The following is a 25,073-nucleotide window of genomic DNA, read 5'->3' as shown; positions in this document are numbered from 1 at the left end:
GCAGTACCTGGTGATTATTGCCAAGGAAACAAAGATTTTTCACTCAAGCCTAAATCCCTTCCCCTCCCAGCTGCACAGCCCAGGGACAGCAGCACCACAGGGACATCTCTGCCTGTCCTGCTCCTAAATCCACCCTGCCCTGCTCAGGAGCAGATCTTTGTGCAGGGAAAGGTCAGATGAGGGTGGGAGACATGAAATTAGGGGGAGATAAGCAAGAAGATCACCAGAAATCCAAGTTTAGTGCTCCTCCTTCCCAGCTGAGCTGTTGGGAGGGTGTAACAGGAGCAGGACAAGGTCTGATGTGTGTTCCACTTGCAGTTACAAGTGTATAAATGCCAGAATGGGAAACAGAAACACACTGTGATGGGTTTTTTGTGTGTTTAATGGTTCTGATGCTACTGCCAGCTCCAACTTCTGCTCTTGTGATTGTTCATTTCCTTTAATAATTCAGTACATCACCCAATCTTATGTTGTTAGTAATAAATATTAAATACCCAAGCTGTGATGCATGAATTAGGTATTTTCTATTTTATGAAAGGAGCCTTGTATTAGAGTTAAATGTCAATTAAATGAGGGATATAAAAAATGATGCAGTGCTGCTGTGAGTGAATGGAGCTTGGTTTCCTGTGGAGTTGTGGCTTACACTGAATTTTTTTGAGTGTAAGGAAATGTGGCATTTGGGTGCAGATTCTCTGATGCCTGTTGAGGACTGAGCTTAGTGGCAAGAGGAGGTGCACATACAAATCCTGACCCCATTTTTATGAAACTTCCAGGACTTTCATGTCCTAAATTTCTTCTAAATTCAGAAAAAAAACTGTTCAAGCTCCACATTTACCAGGTGCAGCAGGTCGATGTTGAAGAACTGGAGGGAAAAAAAACCCTAAATATTACAGAATAATATTTTCTGTGCCTATGTTCACTGTTAGTTCAGCTATGATTTGAAAATCCTCTACTTTTAGGTGTGTGTTCTGTGTGATTCTGTAGAAAATCCCCAAAATCCTGAAGTCCTGCCCTTGTATGTGACAGCAGAAGGGTGCCAGGCACAGTGTCAGCTTATCCAAGGAAATCATATCCAATCCTTGTCCTGACTTACATCCTAAAGCATCCCAATAACATGAAAAAATTAGATATGAACAAGCCTAAAAATTAATTTTGTCCATAAAACCCAGGAGTGGTCCTGAAATTGGCATTAAATGCAATTTCCCCAATACTCTGCAAACTGACATTAACAACTCGGTGACTCCAAGGTGGTTTGAGGGCCTCATGAGACAGTGATGGATTTGATTTGGCTCCTTGGCTTGTGAGGTGGCATTTGAGCATCTCAGCCAGTCTGATAATATCTTTTAATAATCTTGACAGAACTCCACGGGCAGCTGGGCTCGCACACAACCTTAGCTTGGCTTAGGAGCACTGGGATCTGAAAAAAAAAAAAAAAAAAAAAAAAAAAAAACCCAACAAAACCATGGTAAAAATAGAACACAAGTAAGTAGCGAGTTGAGTCTTTTGACTTTTTCCTGAGATACCAGATTTTGCTGTAAGAAAGTCACCTGGAAAAGTGAATGACCAACCCCAGTTTGCCAATAAAACATTTCTAATATATAAATTAATAAGCAGAAGAGGTGAAAATGGGTTAACACATATTCAGCTTGCTGTAGAAGAGAAAAATCATGATGGAAATGTTTAAATATTAAAAGTAGCACTGCATTTCTGTTACTATTCCTTTGCCAGAAGTCTTTTTTATTTCTATTTTTCTATTGTTGCCCAGGAAAGTTGTGGATTGCCCATCCTTGGAAATGTCCAAGGCCAGGTTGGATGGGGCTTGGGACAAGCTGGGATGGTGAAAGGTGTCCCTGTCCCTGTCCATGGCAGGGGTGGGATGAGCTTTAAGATCCATCCAAGCCAAGCCATTCTGGGATTCTGTGATTCCATTTTGTTTGTTTTTCCCCAGGGTGGTGTTCCTGGAGGATGGCAGCCTCAGGATCTCCAGCATCTCCAAGGTGGATGCTGGGGTTTACACTTGTGTAGCCACAAACGAGTTTGGAACTGCCAGAAACTCAGGGAACCTGATTGTGAAAGGTATTTCAGTATTTCCTTCTTTTGTGGACCGAGATGAGCTTTAAAAACCCTTCCAACCCAAGGTTCTCTGGTTTTGTAACTATTTTATTTTAATATCCTTCTTTTCAGTAGTATCAGAACGGTTGCAGTAGCCTGCGGTGTGACCTCCTCCTTAACTTTGCATCTGGCAAAAATCTTTTTAATGTTCACCTTCTGACAGAGCAATTAGCACTGATACAGCTCAAAGTGTGACCTGAGATGGGGCTGCAGCACAGCCAGCAATGAAAGCACCAAGAACTTCAGGGTTTCTGCAGCTCTGACTTCATTAAAGCTCTCCCCCTTCCACATGTCCCATACATTGTTGCAATATGGGAAAATGCCATTAAACCATGAAAAAAAAACCCTATTTTGTTTGGCATTTATGAAGTTTATTAAAACACCAAGTAACAACATGGCATAAAAATGATCTTGTTTGCAGGGAACATTTGTTTTTGTTTCCCCTCTGGAGAAGTTTGGGCTGTTCAATTATAGGCCTCATTGCTTCAGCATTATTTTCAACTGAAATGTCAGAACTTGGGAAAGCATAGCTAATGTGCAAATTAAGTTTATTGCTGCTCATTGAGTTGTTTATTCTTTGTGGGAGAAGTCTTTATTACACCTCCAGCACTCACATCTCCCCTCTTTTCTCCTCTGGAATGGGACTTGCCATGTACTGCATGTTTGCTGTTGCTAAGCAAGATAGATGGATAAGGCAGAACCAAGAGCTTTTAAGAAGCTTTTAAAAGTATTTGAGATGGAAGTTTTGAGGACAAGCCCATAAAAGAAGTAAAAAATATCACCCAAGTGAACATTCTGCATTAGTGGGGATGAGGAGGATACGACAAGAGGTGCAAGAGGATGGGAATGCCATAATAAATTAATTTATTTTTTGTTATCACTACTAAAAAAGACACTTCATGCCCAAACCCAGTGTAATTCCCAAAAGGACAGTTTTCAGGATTTATCTGGTGGAGGTAAACAGTCTCAGGCCAATAATAAAGGAGATTTCTTATGATAACTGCAGTGTCCAAGGCCAGGTTGGATGGGCTTGGAGCACCCTGGGGCAGTGGAAGGTGTCCCTGCCCATGGCAGGGATGGCACTGGATGAGATTTAAGGTCCTTTCCAACCCAAACCTTTCCAGAATTCTGTGATTTAAGCAACAGCTAAATTCTGGAGTTAAGCTGTGATGAGAATTGAACTAACCCAGCTCATGCAGATTTCCTTCTCCTCCTCTCACATTCTTTTCAGATCATATTAATATTGTTGAAGTGATTCTGCTCTCATTTTCTACATATGTCTAAATTCTCACCACTTTATAACACTTCCATGCACAAAAGCTTTATTCAAGGGAATTGCTTACAACAAAGTGGTTGTTATCTCTAATCTCTAGTCTGCCAGTCATATCAACAAAAGTAAAGCCATATAAACCCATTTCCTTCCCCTTCAGCGAGCTGATGCTTCCCTTCATAAGAGCTGCAAGCTTGGGTCTCCATGTAATGGGTTAAAAATGATCAAATAAATAATTTTCCTGCCTGGGAATGTCTTTGAAGCTGTATCTTAAGCAGTGCTGTGGAGTAAAATACCACCGACATTAATACAGGTTAAGGATGTTGATGTCTAAAGTAAGTGGAGATGAGCAGCAGTTTTGCTTTTGCTGCAGTTTTTGGCCAGGAGAATTCTTCAAGTTTGGAGAGCCACGGACAGGTTTTTGAGACAAGTCTGTAGCTTTGGACTGAAATCATAACTATTGATTATGGGCTTTATGAAGTAATATAATTTAGGGTGTTCCTAATATAAATATAAACTAATTTAGGGTGTTCCTCTCACATCCCCTCATTCTCAGGCACACAACATGGTCACGGGGCTGGTGCTGCCATAGGAGTGATTTAAAATCATCTCTATATTAGAGACAATTCCCTTTATTACAGAACATTTGGATCAATTTGAAATCATTTCCTGAATGGTACAAACCTCCTTCAAAAACTGCTATTTTTCTAAGCATTTTAATTAAAAATACACGATTTTTTTGTCTCCTCAGAAAGGACTGTCATCACTATTCCCCCCTCTGACACAGATGCAACAGTTGGAGAGAGCATTGTCCTGCCATGCCAGGTGTCCCACGACCCCTCCCTGGACGTGCTGTTCTCGTGGTCATTCAATGGCCAGAGGATTGATTTGAGCAGAGGAATCCATCACTTTGAAAGGATTGGAAGGGTGAGTTTCCCAAACTCCTTAATGAAACTCTTTGCCACAGTCTTTACGCGACACGAATGTTTATCATAAATTCCTCCCTCGCTGTTTATATGCCTGGCAAATCACTGTTTCTTTACAAGGGCTGCAAACATTTATTTTTCTTCCCTAAATTTCATAAAGGCGCTAGAGTTATTTGTGAAGCCATAATAAAAATGTCCCCATGAAAGAAACTGATGATAGCTATGAATATTTTAATTTAAAAGCTGGATTTTGTATTAATATTGAGCAATTTATAAAAATGCCCAGTATGGAACGCGTGTTATGAGTGATTAGTTTATTTTTTTTTTTTCTTTTTTTTTTTTTTGTATCTCTTCAGGAATCTGCTGGGGATTTGATGATAAGGAACATTCAGCTGCATCATTCTGGGAAATATGTGTGCACGGTGCAAACTTCTTTAGACAGTCAATCTGCAGCAGCAGATATAATTGTGAGAGGTATGTCTGTAAGGGAGATGCATATCTTCTAGAGGAATTAGGAATTCTTACCATCAGCTGCTGTTTAAATGATTCCTAGGATGTCAAATCCAAATCTCAATAGTGAAATGTTCTTTTTCTTTTACTCTTGGCACCAAAATTGTGGCCAGCATGATCCTGGTGTTCAGCCAACCCAGGGGAACCTCTGCAGTTCTGCCCTGGTCTCTTTGGCAAAAATTTTGGGCCACACAGATGAGAGGGAAATACTCTAATCTCAGCAGTGTTGTTATTTCCTTCAGGCATCACTGGGTCACTGTGCAGGCTGGGAAAATCAAAAGACCTCATTCCTTTCCCCTATCTGGAGATAATATGAAATAACATTTTCTAACTCAGCTTTTTACCGCCAGCAGTGAGGAAATGCTGTCATGGGAGCAGATCTGTAAACCCTAGGAGAAGTCAGAAATCTGTGTAGTGCACCTTCCTGCATTCTTTCTTGACTGAATTCAGTAGGAATTCTCAGACTGTTCAATGCTTCAACAAAAGACAACATTGGGTGCCTTTCTTTGTCAGACACAAAGAAGAAATCATCCTTTTGTTTGTAGTTTTCATGTTAGCGACATCAAGACATTAATTTTCCTGACTCATAAAAATGTAATCCAGGCATGGAGCCATCATTTAGGGATTGTGCAGCTTTTATGACACTGCAGCTTCATAAATAATTCCTCTGACTTGAGAAAGTAAGAGTTGCCCAACCCATTCCAGCAGTGAATCTTCTCTTCCCAATACCTTCCTCTTAAAATGCTGATCGTGTCAGGCCCTCCAGGTCCACCAGAAGATGTTAAAGTTGAACATGTTTCTAGCACAACTGCTGGGTTATCCTGGAAGCCTGGAGTAGAAAACAACAGCCCAGTGCAGATCTACAGTGTCCAGACCAGGACTCCCTTCTCGGTGGGATGGCAGGCGGTCGCCACAGGTGAGCAATTCGAGACTTGCCCTGGAATTTTTGTTTGGTATGTACCATTAATTAGCTCAAAAACCCATTGCTGGTGTCACCTTTGCCTTCAGCTCCCGAGGTCATTAATGGCAGGACTCACAAGGCCACCGTGGTGGATTTAAGCCCCTGGGTTGAGTACGAGTTCCGCGTGGTCGCCAGCAACAGCGTTGGGATTGGGGAGCCCAGCAGGCCATCGGCTCTCCTGAAAACCAAAGCAGCAGGTAAGGCCCTGCTTTCTGCTGGGCTTTTCCAGCTCTCAACTGTGGGAATTTCACTGCAGCAGAGCCACTCATTCCTACAGGGTTATTTACCCAGTTCCATGGGCAGGGATCCAATGTGTTCCACAAGAACGCATTACTGGATGGGACTTGGAGCAACCTGGGATTGATGCCTCAGGTTTCAGCTTTTCTATTTTTCACATTCTGTGCTGCTTTAGTGTGTGGGTCTGGGCTTCATATCAGGGGATGGAAAGCTCTCTGCACAGAGCAGGGAGACAAAACAATTCCTGCTCCAGCTGGGCACCAAGGACAAATGATCCAAAGCTCAGGCCCAAGAGCACAAACACCGTGGGCTGGAGAGAGAAAAACAAGCAGGATGGGAGTGCCTGGGCTAAAGCTGGAATGGGACAATGAACTGCAAGGTGCAAATGGAGCAGAGCTGATCCCAGTGAGAGCCCCCGGGAGCGCTCGTGCATTTTGGGACCATTTTGGTTCCTCTTGGCTGCAGCCCTGGCTGGGCTCTGGTGCTGCCCAAGGTGGATCCATGGAGGAGATCCTTTGAATAAATCCCTGCTTTATTCTGTGACTCTGCCCAGCCTCTGCTCTAGGCCAGCCTGCACAAGGCATCAGGATAGTGGAAGGTCGTGGGACTGCATGGGCTTTAAGGTCCTTTCCAACCCAAACCATTCTGGCAATCCATGATAGAAGCTGGAGTTACCCTATCTTCCTCCTTTTGATGTGTCCCAACCAACCTTTGACTCAAGCAGTTGGGGAGAACAATTTTTGTTCTCCCAATTAAATCCAAGTTTTTGCCCTGCTCAGGGATTTGCACATGAAATGATTACTCTACTCTCTGAATGTCCCTCGGCTGCAGAGGTGTTTGATACCTGAGCATCAGGAGGAACAGGATAATTTTAACTTTGGATATTGGAGGAAATAAATGACAGCATCCAAAGCCCAGTGAAACCAACAGCTTCTGCTGACTCCAGAGTAGAATCCTTTCTGTCTGTCTGTCTGAGCTTTACTCATTTATCTTCTGGGACTTGGCACCTCACCTTGCCTCATTCTTGGGTGACCAACACTGTCAGTCCTTTGACCTGCTCAGTTTGGTACGATTTATTTGCAGTCCAAACCTTTGGTTTGTTTTATGTTCCTCCCAACCTCCTGCTTATCAACTGTCTCCCACCTATAAAATCAGTGTTTATGGGATGGAAAGCAGTAAAGTGGAAGCAGCTTTTACAATCCACTTTCTCTTCTCTGTTTATCTCATTTGCCAAGCTCCGAAGTTTGGCAAGCTGCATTTCAGGACAGAATTCAAAATACAGTATTGTACATTATACAGAAGAAAACACATTTCTTTTAGAATGTGGAATCCATTTGTTTCTGGAAATAGAATCTGAGAATGGTTTGGATTGGTAGGGACCTTAAAGACCATCTAGTTCCAACCGCAACACCTTCCAGAGGAGGTCAGATTTTTTAAATTTCCCAGCAGAGTATCTCAAATGAATATTTTCCATTACATGATTGATCACAAAGACCAAATCTTGAGAAGGTTTTTGTTGCTGTTACCACTGTGGGGCTTTGTGAAGTGGGATATTCAAAACTAGATAGGCAGTGAAAGCTTTCATCTTTTAAAGCTTTTATTTATTTATTTGAGGGATTCACAAGACTGGGGCAACGAGGAGAAAGAAACAATAAAATTATTGTTATTTATCATGGCAATAACACAAGGAAGATTATTTCCATACGCTGTAGCTCTGTCTAAAGTTTAACAAAAGAGACAGAAAGACTAAGTTCAGGTTTTATCTGCTTAACTCCTTCACTGATGTAAATTCCTGTCTCAAAATATTGCAGTGCGGTGGGACAATATCAGCTTTTATTAATTTTTCAGTCAGAATAGGAACCTGAAATCAGCAGGGCAGTGTGGACAGCAAATACCTGTCCAGGAAAGGGTGAATTTGCTCTGCTATTGTAATAACTATTTTTCCAGCTAAAATCTGAGCATTAGTAGATTTGTGAATGCAAATGAGCCACTGTTCATTCCATTAAAATGGAGCTGAGAATTAATTGAGCCTCTGTTGGTGCACTCAGCTGTAAATTTTCATCTGTTTCTCAACTCTGACCCAGTTGAGGCTCTGCTGAGCCGCAGCACAAAATTCTCCCCGTGCAAATGTAGCAAGTACTGAACATATTTAACACATGAGCTAATTGAGCATCACTTGGTTCATGAAACAGTGAAACACCAGGCTTGAAAGTTTGTTTTGCTGTTTCCATGCAGTTCTTGTCAGTCTGAGATCGTCTGCTTCTGATGTGCCCAAAGACATTGATTGTGAGTGACAAAAATGAACAGCTCTGTGAAACCCTCCAGAAGAGCCCAGGCTGTTTGCACTTGCACTCACTCTTACGGCTGCATAGCAAAATTATTCTGAAATTCCTCCCATTTCTAGAGGATGAAATCAGATAAATATTTATACTTGGACTAGGATCTGGAAATGATAATGGGTTAGCATTGGTTTCTGTGAACTTTAAGCACTGTTGTTTTTATTGACACCCTGGAGTATTTGTCAAGGGGAAGGACAAGCAGATATGGCAAAACTTGCCCAAAATCTCTGAAGAAGAGCTTCTGAGATGTAAACATCACTCCTATTTCTCACCCTACACATCAGCTTTTCAGACAGTGGGAACTGGATGAAGACAATGACAAAACAATCTTGAAATTTCTGAAGATAGGATTTGGAGATGGCACCACCAAATGTCCTGTAGAGGGTTCCTGTCTCTGCCCATTCCAGGGATGTCCTCTTCTCTTATACTTCTCTAGCAGCTGAAAAAGAACATGATCTCATAGAACCATAGAATGGTTTGGGTTGGAAGGGACCTTAAAGAAGAAATATAAAGCAAGAGGCAGGAAATGTTGATATTTTCTTTGCCTCTCCACCATGAGTCCCTTCCACCTCAACAAAGTTCCCTGACCTCAGTCCTCCACCTCTGGTGCCACACACCTGTGGAATGCTGGAGAAACCCAACTCTAATCAACCAACTTTTGGACACTTACAGTCTTGGGAGAAGGAGAAAAACAACTTGTGAGTTTTGAATTTGCTAAGAAAAGCATACAGCCAATTAAAAAATTAATATATTGCTCCAACAACATGTTTACTGAACAAATGCATAATTAGCAAATCAGTAGTGTTGCAGCTACAGTCTGAATGGAACATCATTTTGCCAATTAGTTGATGAGGCATAATAATGTCAGATACTTGATGCTCCCAGTTCTTTAATTAATTTTTTGAACCAGGGTACTCATGTATCAAATTCATCTATGGCTTCAGCCGTAGAAAACATGTCAACATCATTTCAGTTAATTTCAAATGGGCTGCCGTGCAATGTAATCCCTGTTCCACTGTTGAGAGGTGGAATGGCTGCAGGTGAGGTAGGAAATGCTCTGATCACCCTCTTGGAAAGGCCTCCAGGATCACTGAGCCCAACCTGTGGCCGATCACAGCTTTGTCCAGAGCTGGACACAGCACTCGGGGTGTGGCCTCAGCAGTGCCCAGTGCAGAGGGGCAATCACTGCCCTGGTCCTGTGGCCACACCATTGCTGATCCAGGCCAGGTCACCTTGGCCTTCCTCCCCACCTGGGCACACCCGGCCTCGTCTTCAGCAGCACCCCCAGGTCCTTTTTTGCTGGGCCACTTTCCAACCACTCTTCCCCCACCTTGGAGTGCTCCATGGGGCTGTTGAGACCCAAGAACAGGACCCTGCACTTCACCTTGTTGAGCCTCACACCACTGGCCCCAGCCCATGGATCCAGCCAGCCCGGATCCCTCTGCAGAGCCCTCCAGCAGATCCACACTCCCCCCCAAATTAGTGCCAGCTGTGAACTTCCCGAGGTCCAGATCAGCCATAAAGACTTTAAAGAGGGCTGGCCCCAGGACTGAGCCTCGGGGAACCAGCTGCAAACACCAACCCCTTTTCTCCTCCAGTTCCTGTGGTGGCACCGACGAACATCAGCGGAGGAGGAGGGAGCCGCTCCGAGCTGGTCATCACATGGGAGGTAATTCTGAGCTCAGTTAACCAGGGGGGATAAATCTGTGGGTGAAATCACAGCCCTGCTGAAATCCAAAGGCTTTTGGTCACCGGCTTTGGTCGAGCCTGGATTTCGCCCTGGATGTGGAGAGCAAACAGCCTGTAAGATATACAGCAAGTTTCCTGTGTTATAGGGAACAATTTGTGAAAATAAACAGTTTAAGAGGCATGTTGTAAAGATGTTTAGAAGTCTGCATAACCCTCTTATCTCCATTGTACAGGAGGTGCTTAACACACTAATCTGCTTGGCCGTTTTCTGCATTTACATTTTTCCTACTTTTGTTTACATGTTTTCCATTCTGGAACACTGTGCTGACAAGACATATCCTATTATGCGTTAAAGGAGATGAGCCCTTTAATTCTGCAGCACTCCAGCGAGAGCAAAGAATACACATTTCCAGAGCAGTTAATGCCAGACAAGTTGCAAAGGGTGAGTGCAGGTCATTTCAGAGAGTAGAAAGTGAGTGCTGTGGGAAGGAGCCTCCATTTCCAGCCTCCCAGCAGCTTCCCACAGGCACTGGGATGAAGGCAGGCAGCCTCTGGCAAAACCTGGGAAGTGATGGGGAGGCTGTTTGGTCAAAATGTGAAAAATCAGATCAAAAGAAATTTTAAGAAATCTCCACTAGATAAATAACACCGCTGATGTTTTGCTGCAAACAGAGTGAAATCCCACTTTCCCTGAACTAGGTTTTCCTCCATCTGCACCTTTCACTCTTTTGTTTCATTTTCTCCTCTTTGGGAGCAGAAGAACATGAAAATCGAAAACAACCTGAGAGATCTCAATCGAATTATCCTACTGGACTCCGTAGTGTGTCTTGAAAAACAATCAGAAGAAATCCTAATTATGGCCAGCTAACAGCACTGAACACAACTCTGTGGCTTTCTGCGATGAACTCACTAAATGTCTTGATTAAATCTGAGGTCACAGAAGCCTCAAAAATAAATTAAATGCTCTAGAAAGTAGCCTGAACTCCTATAAATCCCCAGTGTGGCATCATCCCTCAAATTTAACTCTCTCAGGACTCGAAAAGAGATGTAAAGGGGAATATTGGGTGTTTGCAAAACACTGAAGGAAAGACAGTTATAAATGCCAGGGCAGGCCTATTATCATTGTTTTTATTATTAGAATTAGAAGGAATTTATTATAAGTGCCCTGAAGTCTTCTGAAATGCTTCCAGATTTTCCCCTATCATCTCACACAGTTTGTGCTATCAAGAGTTTGCAGGAGAAGAGGTTGGAGCCAGGACTCAGGTCCTGACCCTTTTTCTGTCTTTTTGCACCATTTTCCATGCTTGCTTTTCCATGCCCCTTCCTTTGATGCAAGCCTCTGAAATAGATGCAGTTTTACTGAGAAACACTTCCTTTCTCCATTTACTCCTGATTTTATTTCATAAATGTCCTCTTGCTTTGAGAATGTGGAAGTATTTTTATCCCATGAAAAACCAAACTTCATGCTGGACACGGTGTTGCTGTAATTGCCTTTTCAGTTAGAGCCTTTCATACGTATCTTGACATGCAATTTTATTAATAGAAACATTAATTTTGCCATGTTGACTTGCAGGAACATTTCTGTTCTGAGAACTTAAATAAGAATATGTTCATGCACTTGAGGCTTTCTGCTTGCTGAAAAAAATACATCAGTACTGTACTCAGAGGCAGGCAATTATACAACTGACACACATTTCTTTGTATACATTTGTTCCTTCCCAACTCTTTTTTTCCTTTCAAATAATTTATTTAAAATTAGCATTCCTATGCCCCTTTGGGGAAAGGAAAAAAATCTACAAGCTACAACTTGTACTGAGTGAAACGCTTTTAATTTTGCAAACTTCATGCCTGAAAGAGACAGCTTTAATGGAGCTGATCAGATCTTTTGTTTCTAAATTGATTGCCCCAATAGATTTATTATTTTGATTTTTATTTCAATATTACATTGACAGATGGGGCAAACGTTATTATCTTCTCCAAGACACAGCCAACTAAATCAATACCACTAAAATACAGTCAGGGAATGAAGATTCAATTAAAACTGTGGCTACATGCACACCTTTATTGACTGCCTTGTCACCACAGCCAGTGTCAGAAGAGCTCCAAAACGGGGAAGGTTTTGGCTACGTCGTCATGTTCCGTCCCCTTGGCTCAACAACCTGGACCAAAGCTGTGGTGGCCTCGGTGGAATCCAGCAAATACGTTTATAGGAACGAGAGCATCACACCCCTCTCTCCTTTTGAGGTCAAAGTTGGTGTCTACAACAACGAAGGAGAAGGGACCCTGAGCTCCATCTCCATCATCTACTCAGGAGAGGATGGTAACACGAGTTACTCTTAGTAGTAATGGGTGTGTAGCAGCAATAGGTGACAGATATGATCAGGCAGATCTCACAGGGCTTTTAAGGACCCTGCTCAAACCTGCTCATTGGATGTTTATCACAGACGTGAGGCAGGAGGTGGGAATCTGAAGTAAAAATAGCAAGGGGCAAATTTTCAGAATGATTTTCAGTAGAGGGCCTGTTTCAAGTCATTTGTCCTCAAGGTGCTCCTGCTGAGTGTGTTTGGAAAACTGAGAGACACTCAAAGGTGTTGCTCTCAGAGGGTTCAGTTCCTCAGACCACTCAGTGTGGCTGATCTCTGAAAATCTGCTCCAGCAGATGGGGAATGGACGATTTTGAGAACAGGTTTTGCTGACATTTCACCATAAGTGCAGAGTAAAGCTCATGGTGACACCAGGGGCTCTTCCTGCTGTTCCCCCCAGCATCTCCTCCCCTTGCACTGTCTCTGTGGTCACAGCCATGTCCCAGCAGCTGTGTTTTCCCTGTCCCAGAGCCACAGATGGCCCCGGCGGGCGCCTCGGCGCTGAGCGTGTCGGCGGCGGCGGTGGAGGTGTCCTGGCTGCCCATCCCCTGGAACCGGCACACGGGCAGGGTGCTGGGCTACGAGGTGAGGGGCTGGGCTAACGAGGTAAGGGCTGGGCCACGAGATGAGGGGCTGGGTCACGGGGCAAGGGGCTCTGACACCTTGAAGTTGTCCCTTTCCAATCCAGAATCCTTTTGGCCTTCCGGTTCCTCCTCCCAGTTAACAAACTGCTGCTTCCAAGTCAACAGAGCGTGGAGCTCTTCCCCTGGCTCTCATTAGCAGCAACCCACCTGAGATGATCAGGAGGATTCACAGCCCAGAACTGCTGCTCTGTCCCAGACTTTCTGTGCTCAGGTTTGGGGACAGGCACACGTGGCACTGCTGACAGGACAGGACAGGATAAATGTCCTCCAGCGCTACCCAGAGCTTGTGCTGTGGTGCGTTGAAAGGCTTTTAACTTCTCCCTCCTCTTAATAAAATCATTTAGGCTGAAAAGACCTTGAAGACATCAGCTCCAACCATTAACTCAAACATTTGAAGAAGGCAGTGGAGGAGTCCCCATCCCTGCAGGGATTTAAAAGCTGTGTGGATGTGGCACTTGGGGACGTGGTTTAGTGCTGGACTTGGCATTGCTGAGATAATGGTTGGACTTAAAGATATTTTCCAACCTAAATGATTCTGTGATTTTGGGATTAAGTAATGTCAGATATCATTCCTGGTCATTTTACTTGCATAGTGAAGCATTTTTTTTTTTTTTTTTTTAATTTGTAGATAAGAGGAAAACAAGTCAAAACCACTTTAAATGCTGTGCTATCATTGCAATGTATAAATGAAGGTAATAAGAGTCATGTACAGTCCACAAACCTTCATAAATCAATTAATCACTGAAAGAAATAGCAGGTCTAAATAGGTGTCACTGAATCAAAACTAGAGCCAGGATACAAAATAATTAAAAACCTTTTAGATGATTGAGATAAATCTTCTTTTGTATCTCTTAAGGTTCTCTTTCATTGCGCTCAACCATAAAACCAACAAAGCTTTTATCATTCCTTACCTTATCAAAGGTTTCCTTCTGGACATCTGTAAATTTAAGGATTTCATTTAGTTCCTTAATTGGGATTCAGTCTCTGAAATGTTATTGCTTTTCTATAAATATTCATGCCTGGGTTTACATCCTGCTAGATTGGAGTACAAAAAAAATCCTGTATTCCTCAAAATCTTCCTTGTCAGCATGTCTGCTTCCCAGCCAAGCCCCTAATTGCTGGAACACAATGAATTGCCTGTTCTTTGTTCTCACTTTTTAGGTTTTATATTGGATAGATGATCCCAAGGAAAGCACAGCTGGGAAGGTCAGAGTCAGTGGGAATGTGACAGCCAAAAACATCACGGGCCTGAGAGCTAACACGGTGTACTTTGCAACAGTCCGAGCCTACAACACTGCGGGGACAGGGCCCTCCAGCACCCCGGTGAATGTCACCACCAAAAAATCCCGTGAGTATTGGATTTGGTACAGCAAGGGTCCCAAATTCCCAGCTGGGACAGGCACATTCCAGCTCACCGTGACCCATCGCTGCCAAACGCTTCAACAGCAAAGAAAACTAAATCCCAAATTTCTTCACAAGTCAGACAACAAAATCTGTGAGCGAGAAACTTCCTCTTGTCCTAAATCAGAGCCCACGAGGAAGGATTTCTGTTTGCCTTGGAAGAGCAGCCCCCTTGCTTTCAGGGGATTTCAGAGATGCAGGGCCAATAAAGGAGGGATGTCCCTCCAGTCAGACAAGAGATTCTGTGGCAAGGCTGGGTTGGTTTGGGGGTTTTAAATAAAACTTTAAAATCCCCAACCCCCCCTTTAAAATACAGAGGGATTTTGAGACCTCTGAACTTTGCACTGCAGAGCTCAGCATAAGGGATACATTGATATAAACACAATTTAGTTGTTATTGTTTTTTTTAATTAATAATAAAAGTAAAGCCTTCTGCTGTTTTGTTTTCCTTGGAATCTATTTTCCCACTAAATTATTGATCAGCCCTTTAGCATAAAAGGGAAATATTTATCCTGGGTTTCACCAATTTTCCTCTTTTCTATATGCTGTTCCATGCCATTACTCCAAGTGCAAGATAGGAACAACTTGTACAATGAGTTCATTGATTTTTTTAAATTGCCACAAAACCAGTATTCATTGTAAATAAAACAATCAAGAATAAAGCCAGAGAAGATATTTCTGAAGGGCTCAAACAGGACCCACCCCTGGAATTGTCCAAGACCAGGTTGGATGAGGCTTGGAGAAACCTGGGATGGTGGAAGGTATCTGTGACCATGGCAGGGGGTTGAATGAAATGAAATTTAAGTGCTATTCCAACCAAACCATTCTGTGATTCCACTATTTTCATCACAGCCCATTTTTCAATAGAAAATAGATTCATCTCTGGGAATTCTTCCCTCTATTCCTATCTGCATCTGTATGAAAGACAAGTTAAAGACATGGCAGTCAAATGACAAAACACAGAAGGAATAAATTTGCTTTTGTTTTACATCTACTTTATCTTCTGTCAAATTCAGGATTGTGCTAATGGTTCATTTAAAAATTAAAGTCAAAATAACCTTTTTAATATTTAAATATATAGATTAAAATTTCAAGCTCTGTCTGTGGAAGATGCAAGCACTTGCAATAAGAGAAGAGATAATATGTCAAGAGAATATAAACAATGTGCATCTGGAGCAGGAGATGGAGCTCCAAAGTAATAGCTCTGTCTTCCTGCTCAGGATCCAGGATTCCTGCAGCCTTCTGCTCATCCCATTACTGCAGGGACTCAGCAGAGCTGAAATGATCCTTCTGCCAAAGAGGTGCAATTCTGATTGAAGTGTTCTTCTCTAAGATCGATGTCAGGTCTAAGGTGACATCCTGGTTTAAGTTAAAAGTACTTAGGGAGTGGAACTGAGGTCCTCAAACCATGGACATGGCTCCATAAAGAACTGTTCTCTTATGGTTCTTTAATTATATGGCATGGATTGCAGAAATTCCACTTTCCTCTTTCCTTTCCTTTTCCTTCCCCCTTACTTTTCCTATTCAACTTCCTTTTCCTTTTCCTTTTCCTTTTCCTTTTCCTTTTCCTTTTCCTTTTCCTTCCCCTTCTCCTCCCCCTTCTCCTCTTCCTCTTCCTTTTATTTTTTCACCTTCCTCTTCTTTTTCCCTTACAAATAAATACATATACACACAAAATATATCAATATTACATATAGATACTGGAAATTGACTTGCACTGACAAACCTCAGCACAGTACAGCAACAAAGCCAAGTGTTACCTAAACCAGGACAATATAACATCAGCACCTCAATAAACTTAAGCAGATATTTGGGATTTCTATCATTCTTGACAGCACTGATTACAAGAAATTAATTGAGGAAATAATCTGCCAGTCTTAGACCTGGAACTGCTTGCTTTTGCTAGCAGATATTCCTATGGATTTGGGAAAATGCTCTTACCACTTATTCTGGTTTCTGGCAGAAAAAAACCCCCAGATGATTTTGTTTTGCAAATCCTCCTGTGGTGTTTATTCAGCCCAAAATCATGAATTAAGATAGCTTTAAGTTTCTATGTCAAAAAGCTTTGGACAAGGCTGTAATTCACCCATTTTTGAGTGATTTCAAACCTCTTTAGAGAGCACAGCCAATGAAGTATTTGACATCCTTTGCCTCTTGTGACTGTTTTGTTATCCAATTCCATATATGAAAGGTTTCCTGGAAGCAACAAAGAGCTTTCAAGCCATATTTAAATAAACTTGCAGTTTGATGCATGTGAGAGTAGATAAATGTCTTCGTAAAGAAATGAATCTTTTCCAACACTGACAGTGGGGCTGAAGGAAAGACACCCCTGGATATTCACCTGGGAGCTCCACCAACGCCTCATTCCCTACCAGAGGGATGGGTTAAACTTCTCCAAAGCCACGAGGCAGATGGATATGAGACAGCAGCACCCATCCATTTGCTTTATCTCTGTGGGAAGTGAAAGAAATTGTCACCAAATCAACCGCTCCTTCCAAGTGGCATCCATCAATCACCAACACAAGGGGGGAAGAGAAGGATCCCAGAGTTAAACAATTTAGAATCGGGGTTGGGATGTGTTTCTCCAAATCTCTCCTCATTTTTACCTCTGCTTCAATCCTTCTTTCCTGTGCCACCACCCAGCAGGGCCCGGGAGGACGTGCCATGGAGCAGGAGAGAACGTGTTGGCCTAAATCCGAGCTCCACTTCAAAGGCACAGCTCCACCCTCACATGTTCACGCGGGATTCGGTTCCAGTCACTTGTAGGCAAATTTTCAAAGTCCTCGCACTTAGGCATAAAAAGCCTTTGAAAAGGCTGCTCTCAGCCTATTGTGCTGAGAATTTCTAAAATCCTACAATGTTTCATGGTGGATCACATGGAGACTTTCATGTGCAGCTCTTTGTAACCTGTCCTGGCTGATGGAAATCTTGCCTTCTGTAGTTTGCTCTCAGTTTCAGCTTTTCCTGAGATCCAGACAGCAAAACATTCTCTAGGACATGGAAATACAGAGAGGAACAACATTTTCCTTCCACAAAATCTCTCAAATATAACTTGAACTGTCAGACACTGTCAGGCTGTGCCTAATTTTGCAAATGAAGTCTCACAGTAAGAGGTTCTGTGCTATGAATAGATCTTTATTCTGACTAATACCAGAGCAATGATGGACTGGAAAATGGTTTTTTGCTCTTTTAGGTTTGAATCACTCAAGCATTTGCTACTCCCATATCAGCAGCTCATTCAGCTACACTATGAAAATTAATACTCAGTTTATCTCGTTATTATCATAATCCTTTTTATTTTTTTTTAAAGCACCAAGTCAACCTCCAGCGAACATCGCCTGGAAGCTGACAAATTCCAAAATCTGCCTGAACTGGGAGCATGTGAAAACAATGGAGAATGAGTCTGAGGTGTTGGGCTACAAAGTAAGTGATTTCTTTATCTCATTAATCAGAGATTTTGGTTACAATACAGGTACAGAGATTTGGTGGAAAGTGAGTGGTCATTACCTGGAACACTGATTTTTCTGGATTTATTGGGACGGTTGGCTGATGTTTATACAGATATTCATTCACAGTAGGACTTCTTTATCCCAACAGTGGGATTTTCTGTCCTCAGTCCTGTATTTCTCTTGTCCCCTTGTAATCTTAACTAAAGTTTCTTGCTTTCATATCTCCAAGGAAGGAGTTTCACAAATATATAAGAAATACAGAACAGTCTTTGAAGCATTAAAAGCAGTCATAAACCACATTTGAACATTATCACTCTGTTCATGAATGTTACCTTCTAAAAAGAGACTGAAAGATACTCACACAAAGATCTATGTGAATGAACCAAAAAGCACTCCCATAAATCTGCTTTTAAAGGAAATACAAATTTATTTTACAGTTTGATTGCAGTGGAGAATTCTTTGATTATCCTCATGTTCTAGGACACCACCTGCTGTGGTTACCCACCCCAAAATACTACAGAATTTATTCCCTTGTTTCCAATTGCTTTTAGCACCCTGCAGGATGCTGAGAGTGCTCAGAAAACTTTGGGACACAACAGAAAAATCTCTCAGTCCCCCCCAAAAAATCCATTAAAACTTAAAACGAAATGAAATAACTCTTGTTTTCCAATCCCTTTCTGCTTAGATTCTGTACAGACAGAACAGGCAGAGCAAAGCCCATATCCTGGAGACAAACAACACTTCAGCTGAACTTCTGGTCCCGTTTGAAGAAGATTATCTCATCGAGATAAGAACCGTCAGTGACGGTGGCGATGGCAGCAGCAGTGAGGAAATTAGGATTCCAAAAATATCGAGTAAGTGAGAGAATTTTTTTTCCCCTCTGAATGCTGTTGCATAAGAAGAAATCTGTGCCTCTAAGCACAACAGAGTCCCAGATTGTCCCTTGCCATAGGTGTCCTCCCTCCTGGTGCTTTGTGGTGCTGGCTCCTATAAATTTGTCTCTGATACTCTGACATTCATTAGAGAAGAAAGTATTTTGCTCCACAATTTATTTTTAGTGCAGGTCTCCACTGCCCCGGCATGCAGAGCTCCGGGAAGGACACAGGAATAAGATTTCTTGGGAAAGTCACAGTTCTTACACATAATGTAGCCCTAAATCAGCCCTGGACAGAAGTCTCAGCCCTGTCCCATGGCTGGGGTGGGGTGGCTCAGCGTGCAGCCTCTGCTCTCACAAATAACTTATTATTCATGGAAAAGGGAGCATTTTTATATTTATATATCATAGTTTGTTTTGCAACAAAATAGTCAAAACCTTCTTGAAAATGATACTCACAGGAAAGGTTAATATAAAACCCTACTCCATGAAATGGCCACTACAGCTTAATAAACAAATAAATAGAAATAACATTTGTGGATAATGTTTCATCTTGAAAAGAGAACAGAGATCGTTGTAGAGCTAAAATGCAAAGAAAAACTAATTTTTGACACAGATTTACCACTGTCTGTTTACATTTTTATAGGTTTAAGCTCTGGAGCAGTGAAATTATCCCAAAGGATAAACCATACATTGGCATCTGGGATCCTGCTGTTGAGTTCTGTTCTTCTAAACCCTTTTCCTTGCTGGTTCCAGCAATGCTCTGCTGTGGACTTCTAAAAATAAAAGTGTAGATTTTATCTTAACTCTTCACCATAACCAACATTCCTGAGAAAAATCAACACTGGGGAGGGGGAGGGAGGTGGAAGTGGTCTGTCATTAAGAAAATATTAGGCATCAATATTCCATGAATTTTTAAAAATAGGCTTGGAAATGAAGGGGTAAATCAACATGCATTAATTAAATGGAGTGATGCCAAACCTAATTTGGGATTGACACGTGGGTGGTCTCAAATTTTTTCCAAGTAGTTGTTATTGGAGCAGCATTTTAATGGAATGTCAACCTGTGCAAGCTGATGCCACGGAGGGGAGCAGTGATTTAAAACTCTTGTGATGTGGATATTATTTATCTCATATTCTTCAGTGTATCCTGTTTAAAAAAAAACACTTTCAATTAAATAAAAGCTATTTGTTTACTTTTTTGCACTTGTCTGTAGTAGAGGAAGTGTCATAAAACACATTATTTGAAGTGCCCTGTGCTATTTTCTGCAGAAAAGGGGAACTTTAATAAAAGGAATCTCCTATGGACCAACCCAAAGCCCAGTGAATTCCATAAAAAACTTTCAGTGGCATCAGCAGGCCTTGAACCAGAGCTGAAATAACAGCACCTTTTATACCATCAGATATTTCACATATTCTCAAATCCATTTTAAAGGACTTTTCCATGCAAAGACTGTTCTGATCAACAAAACTTCCAGAGACACCGAATATTTTCTGAGGGAAAACTGAAATCTAGCTGTCCTTAAGCAGGATCAGTTGGTCTCTCCTGATTTTATTATTCTTTGCTGTGGCTTGAAAGTGTAGATTCATCTTTGGGTTGGGCGTGAAGGTAAATGAGAAGAACATTGATTTTCATCATCTTGAAATAGAAATAAAAGCAGGTAATTAAGCCCTCCAATCTCCTGAGTCCCCAGAATGACAAATTAAACACCAGAGCTTGTCTTTCAAGTCAGGAGATTCAGCTCAATGCTTGAAGCCACGCTCCTGCCAGCTTGAACTATGTCTGATAAAAGGTGTTTTTTGCCTGATGTCATTACTGGGAAATCTTTTCTTCCTTCTCACTTTGCTCTGAAGTTTATTTTCTCTTCCCCACTGTCAGATCCACGTTGTGTCATCTTTGTAAACATTTAGAACTACAAGATAACCAAATGCCCCGAATATTTTTTAAAAGGGGGACTGTTGGGATGGGGGTGAGGATGTGTCAGCACGTGAACAAGTAAAAGAAGCTCAACTGTGCATGGAAATCCTGCAAAGAACAATAAACCATGTTGGTTATCCATGGGCATGAATGGGAATTCATAGATGAAGCTCCAAAACTTTGGTACCTCCTCAAGGCCCCTGCCAAGCCAAACCTTTCTCTGATTCCTCACAGAGCCCGTGGGCTGGTCTGGCAGAAAATAAACTCAAAAATGATAAAATCATTGCAAGGCCACATGGTAGAGATTGATGTCCAAGCAAATAACTCTTCACAGGATCATGGAATGGTTTGGGTTGAAAGAGACATTAAAGATCTCTCCCAGCTGGTGATATTTAATAACCCCCAGACTGCATTCAGTATTTTCTAGAGGTCACTCCTGTTTGGTTTTGTGAGAGCTTTTTGCATCATCCCTTCCCAGCAGGTGTCCAGCAGGACCTCTGCTCACTCCCAGACCTTCTGTGCCCATTAAACAACAGACACCTTTTATTTCCCTTCATTAAACTGAATCTGAAATTCTTATGCTTCATAACATAAATGTAATTCTCTGCTAACTTTACCCAAAAACATCTTTTTATTCAAGTGAAAAGAGATTTTCTGCAGAGCAGCTACAGCTCTATAGAATGTCTGAGCGATGCTTAATTACAGGGAGGCTCTGGAAATAAAATGTCACTTTTAGAAGTCTGTCCTCTGGGATTTCTACAAAGTTCCTAATCACAGGAGTTATTAGGAAGAGGTTTAACACAGCTTTCAAAAGAGGAGAATGGTTTAGAAAGAAATGAATGTGCTATATAAAATCCTGATAATACCTTAATGAAGTAAAAACATTTTTCCTTGCAGTGGAAGTAAACAATGAATCACTTCTTCAGATTTCTTCTCACTTTTGTGCAGCAATGATGTTCTTTCCTCGCTGTAGAAGATCCAAATCAGACTCTTTAACCTCAGCATTTTGTCACTCCCATGGGAGCAGCCCTTTTTAAAAAGGGACAACTGAGGAATCCCTGGAATATGAGTGAATGTTCCCATTGCTGAATTCCCTTGGAGCTGGAGTTGCAGGGTGAATATTCTGCCTCAAGAGCAGAACTCAGCAGTCTTAAGGACAAAAAAAAAAAAACTTTAAATCCAGCTCCTCCCATCATCCCTAAATCGCTGCAGAACTTGTGCAGGTTCATTTCCTCCTCTTCAGCTCCCCAGTCCTTTTGTTGGTGTTTCACCAGGACAAATTGAGCCTGAGCAGCCCAAAGCACTGAAAGTCCAGCTCTTTTTATGTGAAAGTGTTATTAAAGCAGCTGATGCTGAAATGGAAAGAGTTCACATGGCTGGCAGCTTTCATTAAAAAGAAAAGAGAAAGGGTCAAAAAGAATTTTGTCACTTAAGAGTTGCAGGAAAAACTTTGGAAATAGGAACAGCACAAATCCCCTAAAACCAGAAGTTGAAATGAAAACAACAGAAAAACTCTGCAGTGCTCCTGGTTTTTAACAACCAAGATCCTGAATTAAAAACCCCATTTAAAGGTGCCCAGTAAAGGGAATTTTGGACCCAGACTTAGCAGATTTTAAAGAAAATCACAGACCAGCCAAAGTTTTCAGACAGCTGGAAAAATAATACCTATTTTCTTTTGATAACCTAAGCAAAGTACCAAAACATGAAAGAGACTCACAGTCAGGGATTTTCATTTTGAATTTAACACATCAACAAAATATTTCTCCATGAAAAAAGCAATTTTGAGCCTCTCCAAATGTTTCCATTCACTCCAAGCACAATGTTTCTTTGTGATTTACGAGCATTTAAACTTTATTTAACACCTTCTCCCTTCTTTATAGGGCAATTTTTGAATAGGAATGCCAAGAAACGAAATAAAATAGCCCATGTGTGTTATTGCACCAGCCCCTAAATCAACATTATCCCAGAGTGCAGAAACTCCCTGTTTTCTGTGGGTTGTTGGAATGCAGCCCTGGTGATGCCTTTACAGTGAGCTCTAAATCACATCCATGAACAAATGTGTTGTAAATGTGCAAAAAAGGTTTTATTAATATCAGCCTGTGCCTCAGTGGTGGAGAATTCCCAGCAGGGATGTGCAGGGCCCGTGTGGAGGAGGGGATTCACCTGCTCAGGGGGTTTGGGGACTCTCTGGGGTGCTGTGGGGGTGGCAGGGGATCCTGGCTCCCTCTGTGCCCCACTCCATGGATTTCTGTCTTCTCAGGGAGCACAAAAGATGTGACAATTTGAATAAACCAATGGTTTTGCTTTCCCTGCTTGAAACATGTCGGAGCTTGAATAAACCAGCGTGGTTTATTGTGAGGGTAGAGGTGGAAAACTACTCTTATCAGAGCCTTGCATTCTTTTGTCCATCTCTGCAAGCCTTTGTGAGCACAGCAAGTTAGAGACTAAATAAGTTAAAACTACACACTTCATCCAAATGCAAAATTAATTTCTACTCTAAGTTAATTTCTATCCCCCCATGTCTCATTTATTCCCCTCCAGCACTGACCTTTCCAAGACACCATCCCCCAGAATTGTCCTGGGCGTGCCCAAGGGTTGCTGCATCTCAGTGCTCCCAAAAATGAGGTTTCAGGTGCCTCTGTAGGTGTAGCCACAACGTCATAGAAGCACAGAATCCCAGAATAGGTTGGGTTGGGAGGGACCTTAAAGCCCATCCAGTGCCACCCCTGCCATGGCAGGGACACCTCCCAGTGTCCCAGGGTGTCCCAAGCCGTGTCCAGCCTGCCTTGGGCACTGCCAGGGGTGTGCTGGCCTTGGCAATGAGTGGATTGAGGTCTGGTGGTCTCGGGGGTCTGGAGGTCGAGGTGACCCCAAGATTGTACAAAGTCCTTGTTCTCCCAGCCCGCGCGGCCAAAGGAGCTGGAATGCGCAGGGTCGGCTCCTCAAGGTCGTTTATTTTCTCTCATCTCTAACATGCTTCCTCAAGGAGCTGTGGTCTGTCCAGCAGGTCAGGCTGTGACAGATTCCCACCCCCTTGGGGTGGTGTTCACATTTTATACCAAAAACTCCGTGTGCCATGGTTACAGTAATGTGCCAATGTCTATCATTGATGTTGGACAGTGTGTCTGTGCCTGAAACCAACAGAAAAGTGTCACCAGCACAGCGAGACATGGAGGGCAAGGAGAAGGAGAAGAAGGTCAGGACACGCCCAAATCCCTCCATCTTGTCCCCTGAACCCCATTCTAAAAAGCCCCAAAATTCTACTTTTCCACCCTGTGTTAATTCAAATACCACACTGCTCAAACCCTTGTGGTTTGTAATTCCTCACACAGAGTTGGCAGCTTTTCCCACGTGCTGAAATGGAAGCCACAGGTGTTTTTGACTTTGTGCCAAGGTCTCCGAGCCCCCTGCCAGGGTCTGGAGGCAGCCAGGGCAGCCAGAGGGATGTGCTGGGTTCCCACATGGTGGCAGTCACAGAGTCATTCCCACACGGAAGCTGAGCTCTCCAGGCACAGCTACAGCAGGACTCCCCCACTGGCTGTGCATTATTCCTGCCACGAGTGGCCCAGCCTCCCTCCGCTCACCCGAGTTATTTTCCATATGCTCCTTCTGCTCCTGACTGAGCTTATGGGAGGGACAACACCTCCAGGATTGCTCCGAACGGAAAATATAAAATAATGGCAAATGATGCATTCAGAAATATCCACCTAAAAATTTAAATGAGGTTCCACAGACTTCACACTGAATGCCCCTGGCCAAATCCAGAGTCTAGGTAAGGATTTGACATTTCTCTCGCTCTGACCATTATCTAATCTAAAAAGTGGGGGAGAGGATGGGCAATCAGCACTATTAAAATAAAAATAAAATCTTCCCTGGAAAAATTTACCATGAGGAAAAGGTCAGTTGGACATTTTGACAGCACAGTACAATGAGGGCCTCTAAATAGCTTCAATCATTCAGGCTTTTTTATTAGGAACTTCTTTTGTCAGTTCCTAGCACTAAATACTCGGAAACAAGTCTGACGTAGCAATTAAAATGTCATATTAATCATACTGGTGTGCATTGTTTCTTTGCTTAACCTATTTTATAGACACCAATATATTTCAGTACCAAAAAACAGCTACAAGTGTTTGTCATCTTTATGGAACGAACTGGAATAATTCTGAAATGCTAAGGGATCCCAGAAAAGCAGAAGTTTTTTGTAAGGTGCTGTCCTGGGTTGGCTATATAATGCTTATATCCCAAATAATTATATATAATTGTATATATATATATATATATATATATATATATATATATAAAAGATAGGAATCTTAATATTCCAATAAGATAAATGGAATTGTTGCACTTGAGTCATCACGTCCTAACAGTTATTTTTTTCC

General features: G+C 42.2%; 1 protein-coding gene and 2 long non-coding RNA genes across 5 annotated transcripts in view; 2 read left to right on the top strand and 1 right to left on the bottom strand.

Annotated features, from left to right (window-relative positions):
* The window catches only part of LOC128794276 (contactin-6-like), a 125,618-nt gene extending 105,533 nt beyond the window's left edge, over positions 1 to 20,085 (top strand). The window contains exons 12-23 of the mRNA XM_053954023.1: positions 1,949 to 2,076; positions 4,134 to 4,309; positions 4,665 to 4,782; positions 5,576 to 5,734; positions 5,827 to 5,976; positions 9,954 to 10,024; positions 12,130 to 12,364; positions 12,877 to 12,992; positions 14,213 to 14,399; positions 17,762 to 17,874; positions 18,586 to 18,754; positions 19,421 to 20,085. Of these exons, the coding sequence (XP_053809998.1) occupies positions 1,949 to 2,076; positions 4,134 to 4,309; positions 4,665 to 4,782; positions 5,576 to 5,734; positions 5,827 to 5,976; positions 9,954 to 10,024; positions 12,130 to 12,364; positions 12,877 to 12,992; positions 14,213 to 14,399; positions 17,762 to 17,874; positions 18,586 to 18,754; positions 19,421 to 19,554 (1,756 nt within the window). The 3' untranslated portion in view covers positions 19,555 to 20,085. The remainder of the gene's footprint in view (positions 1 to 1,948; positions 2,077 to 4,133; positions 4,310 to 4,664; positions 4,783 to 5,575; positions 5,735 to 5,826; positions 5,977 to 9,953; positions 10,025 to 12,129; positions 12,365 to 12,876; positions 12,993 to 14,212; positions 14,400 to 17,761; positions 17,875 to 18,585; positions 18,755 to 19,420) is intronic.
* Positions 19,392 to 23,300, bottom strand: LOC128794277 (uncharacterized). 2 transcript variants are annotated; one of them, XR_008433047.1, is made up of 3 exons: positions 23,240 to 23,300; positions 21,558 to 21,658; positions 19,392 to 19,550 (listed from the first exon to the last, which is right to left on the bottom strand). It is a non-coding gene; the product is annotated as an uncharacterized LOC128794277 (long non-coding RNA). The 2 variants fall into 2 exon arrangements; XR_008433048.1 differs by having other exon boundaries at positions 21,558 to 21,840; positions 23,240 to 23,292.
* A 126-nt stretch (positions 23,301 to 23,426) lies between these two features.
* On the top strand, positions 23,427 to 24,576 carry LOC128794160 (uncharacterized). 2 transcript variants are annotated; one of them, XR_008433011.1, is made up of 3 exons: positions 23,427 to 23,638; positions 23,812 to 23,887; positions 24,024 to 24,576. It is a non-coding gene; the product is annotated as an uncharacterized LOC128794160 (long non-coding RNA). The 2 variants fall into 2 exon arrangements; XR_008433010.1 differs by having other exon boundaries at positions 23,427 to 23,887.
* Positions 24,577 to 25,073: the final 497 nt, after the last annotated feature.

Source organism: Vidua chalybeata, chromosome 12 (assembly GCF_026979565.1).
Source record: "Vidua chalybeata isolate OUT-0048 chromosome 12, bVidCha1 merged haplotype, whole genome shotgun sequence".
Classification (NCBI taxonomy): Eukaryota; Metazoa; Chordata; class Aves; order Passeriformes; family Viduidae; genus Vidua; species Vidua chalybeata.
The sequence above is the reverse complement of the archived record's forward strand: the minus strand, read 5'-3'. Positions and strand labels throughout refer to the sequence as shown.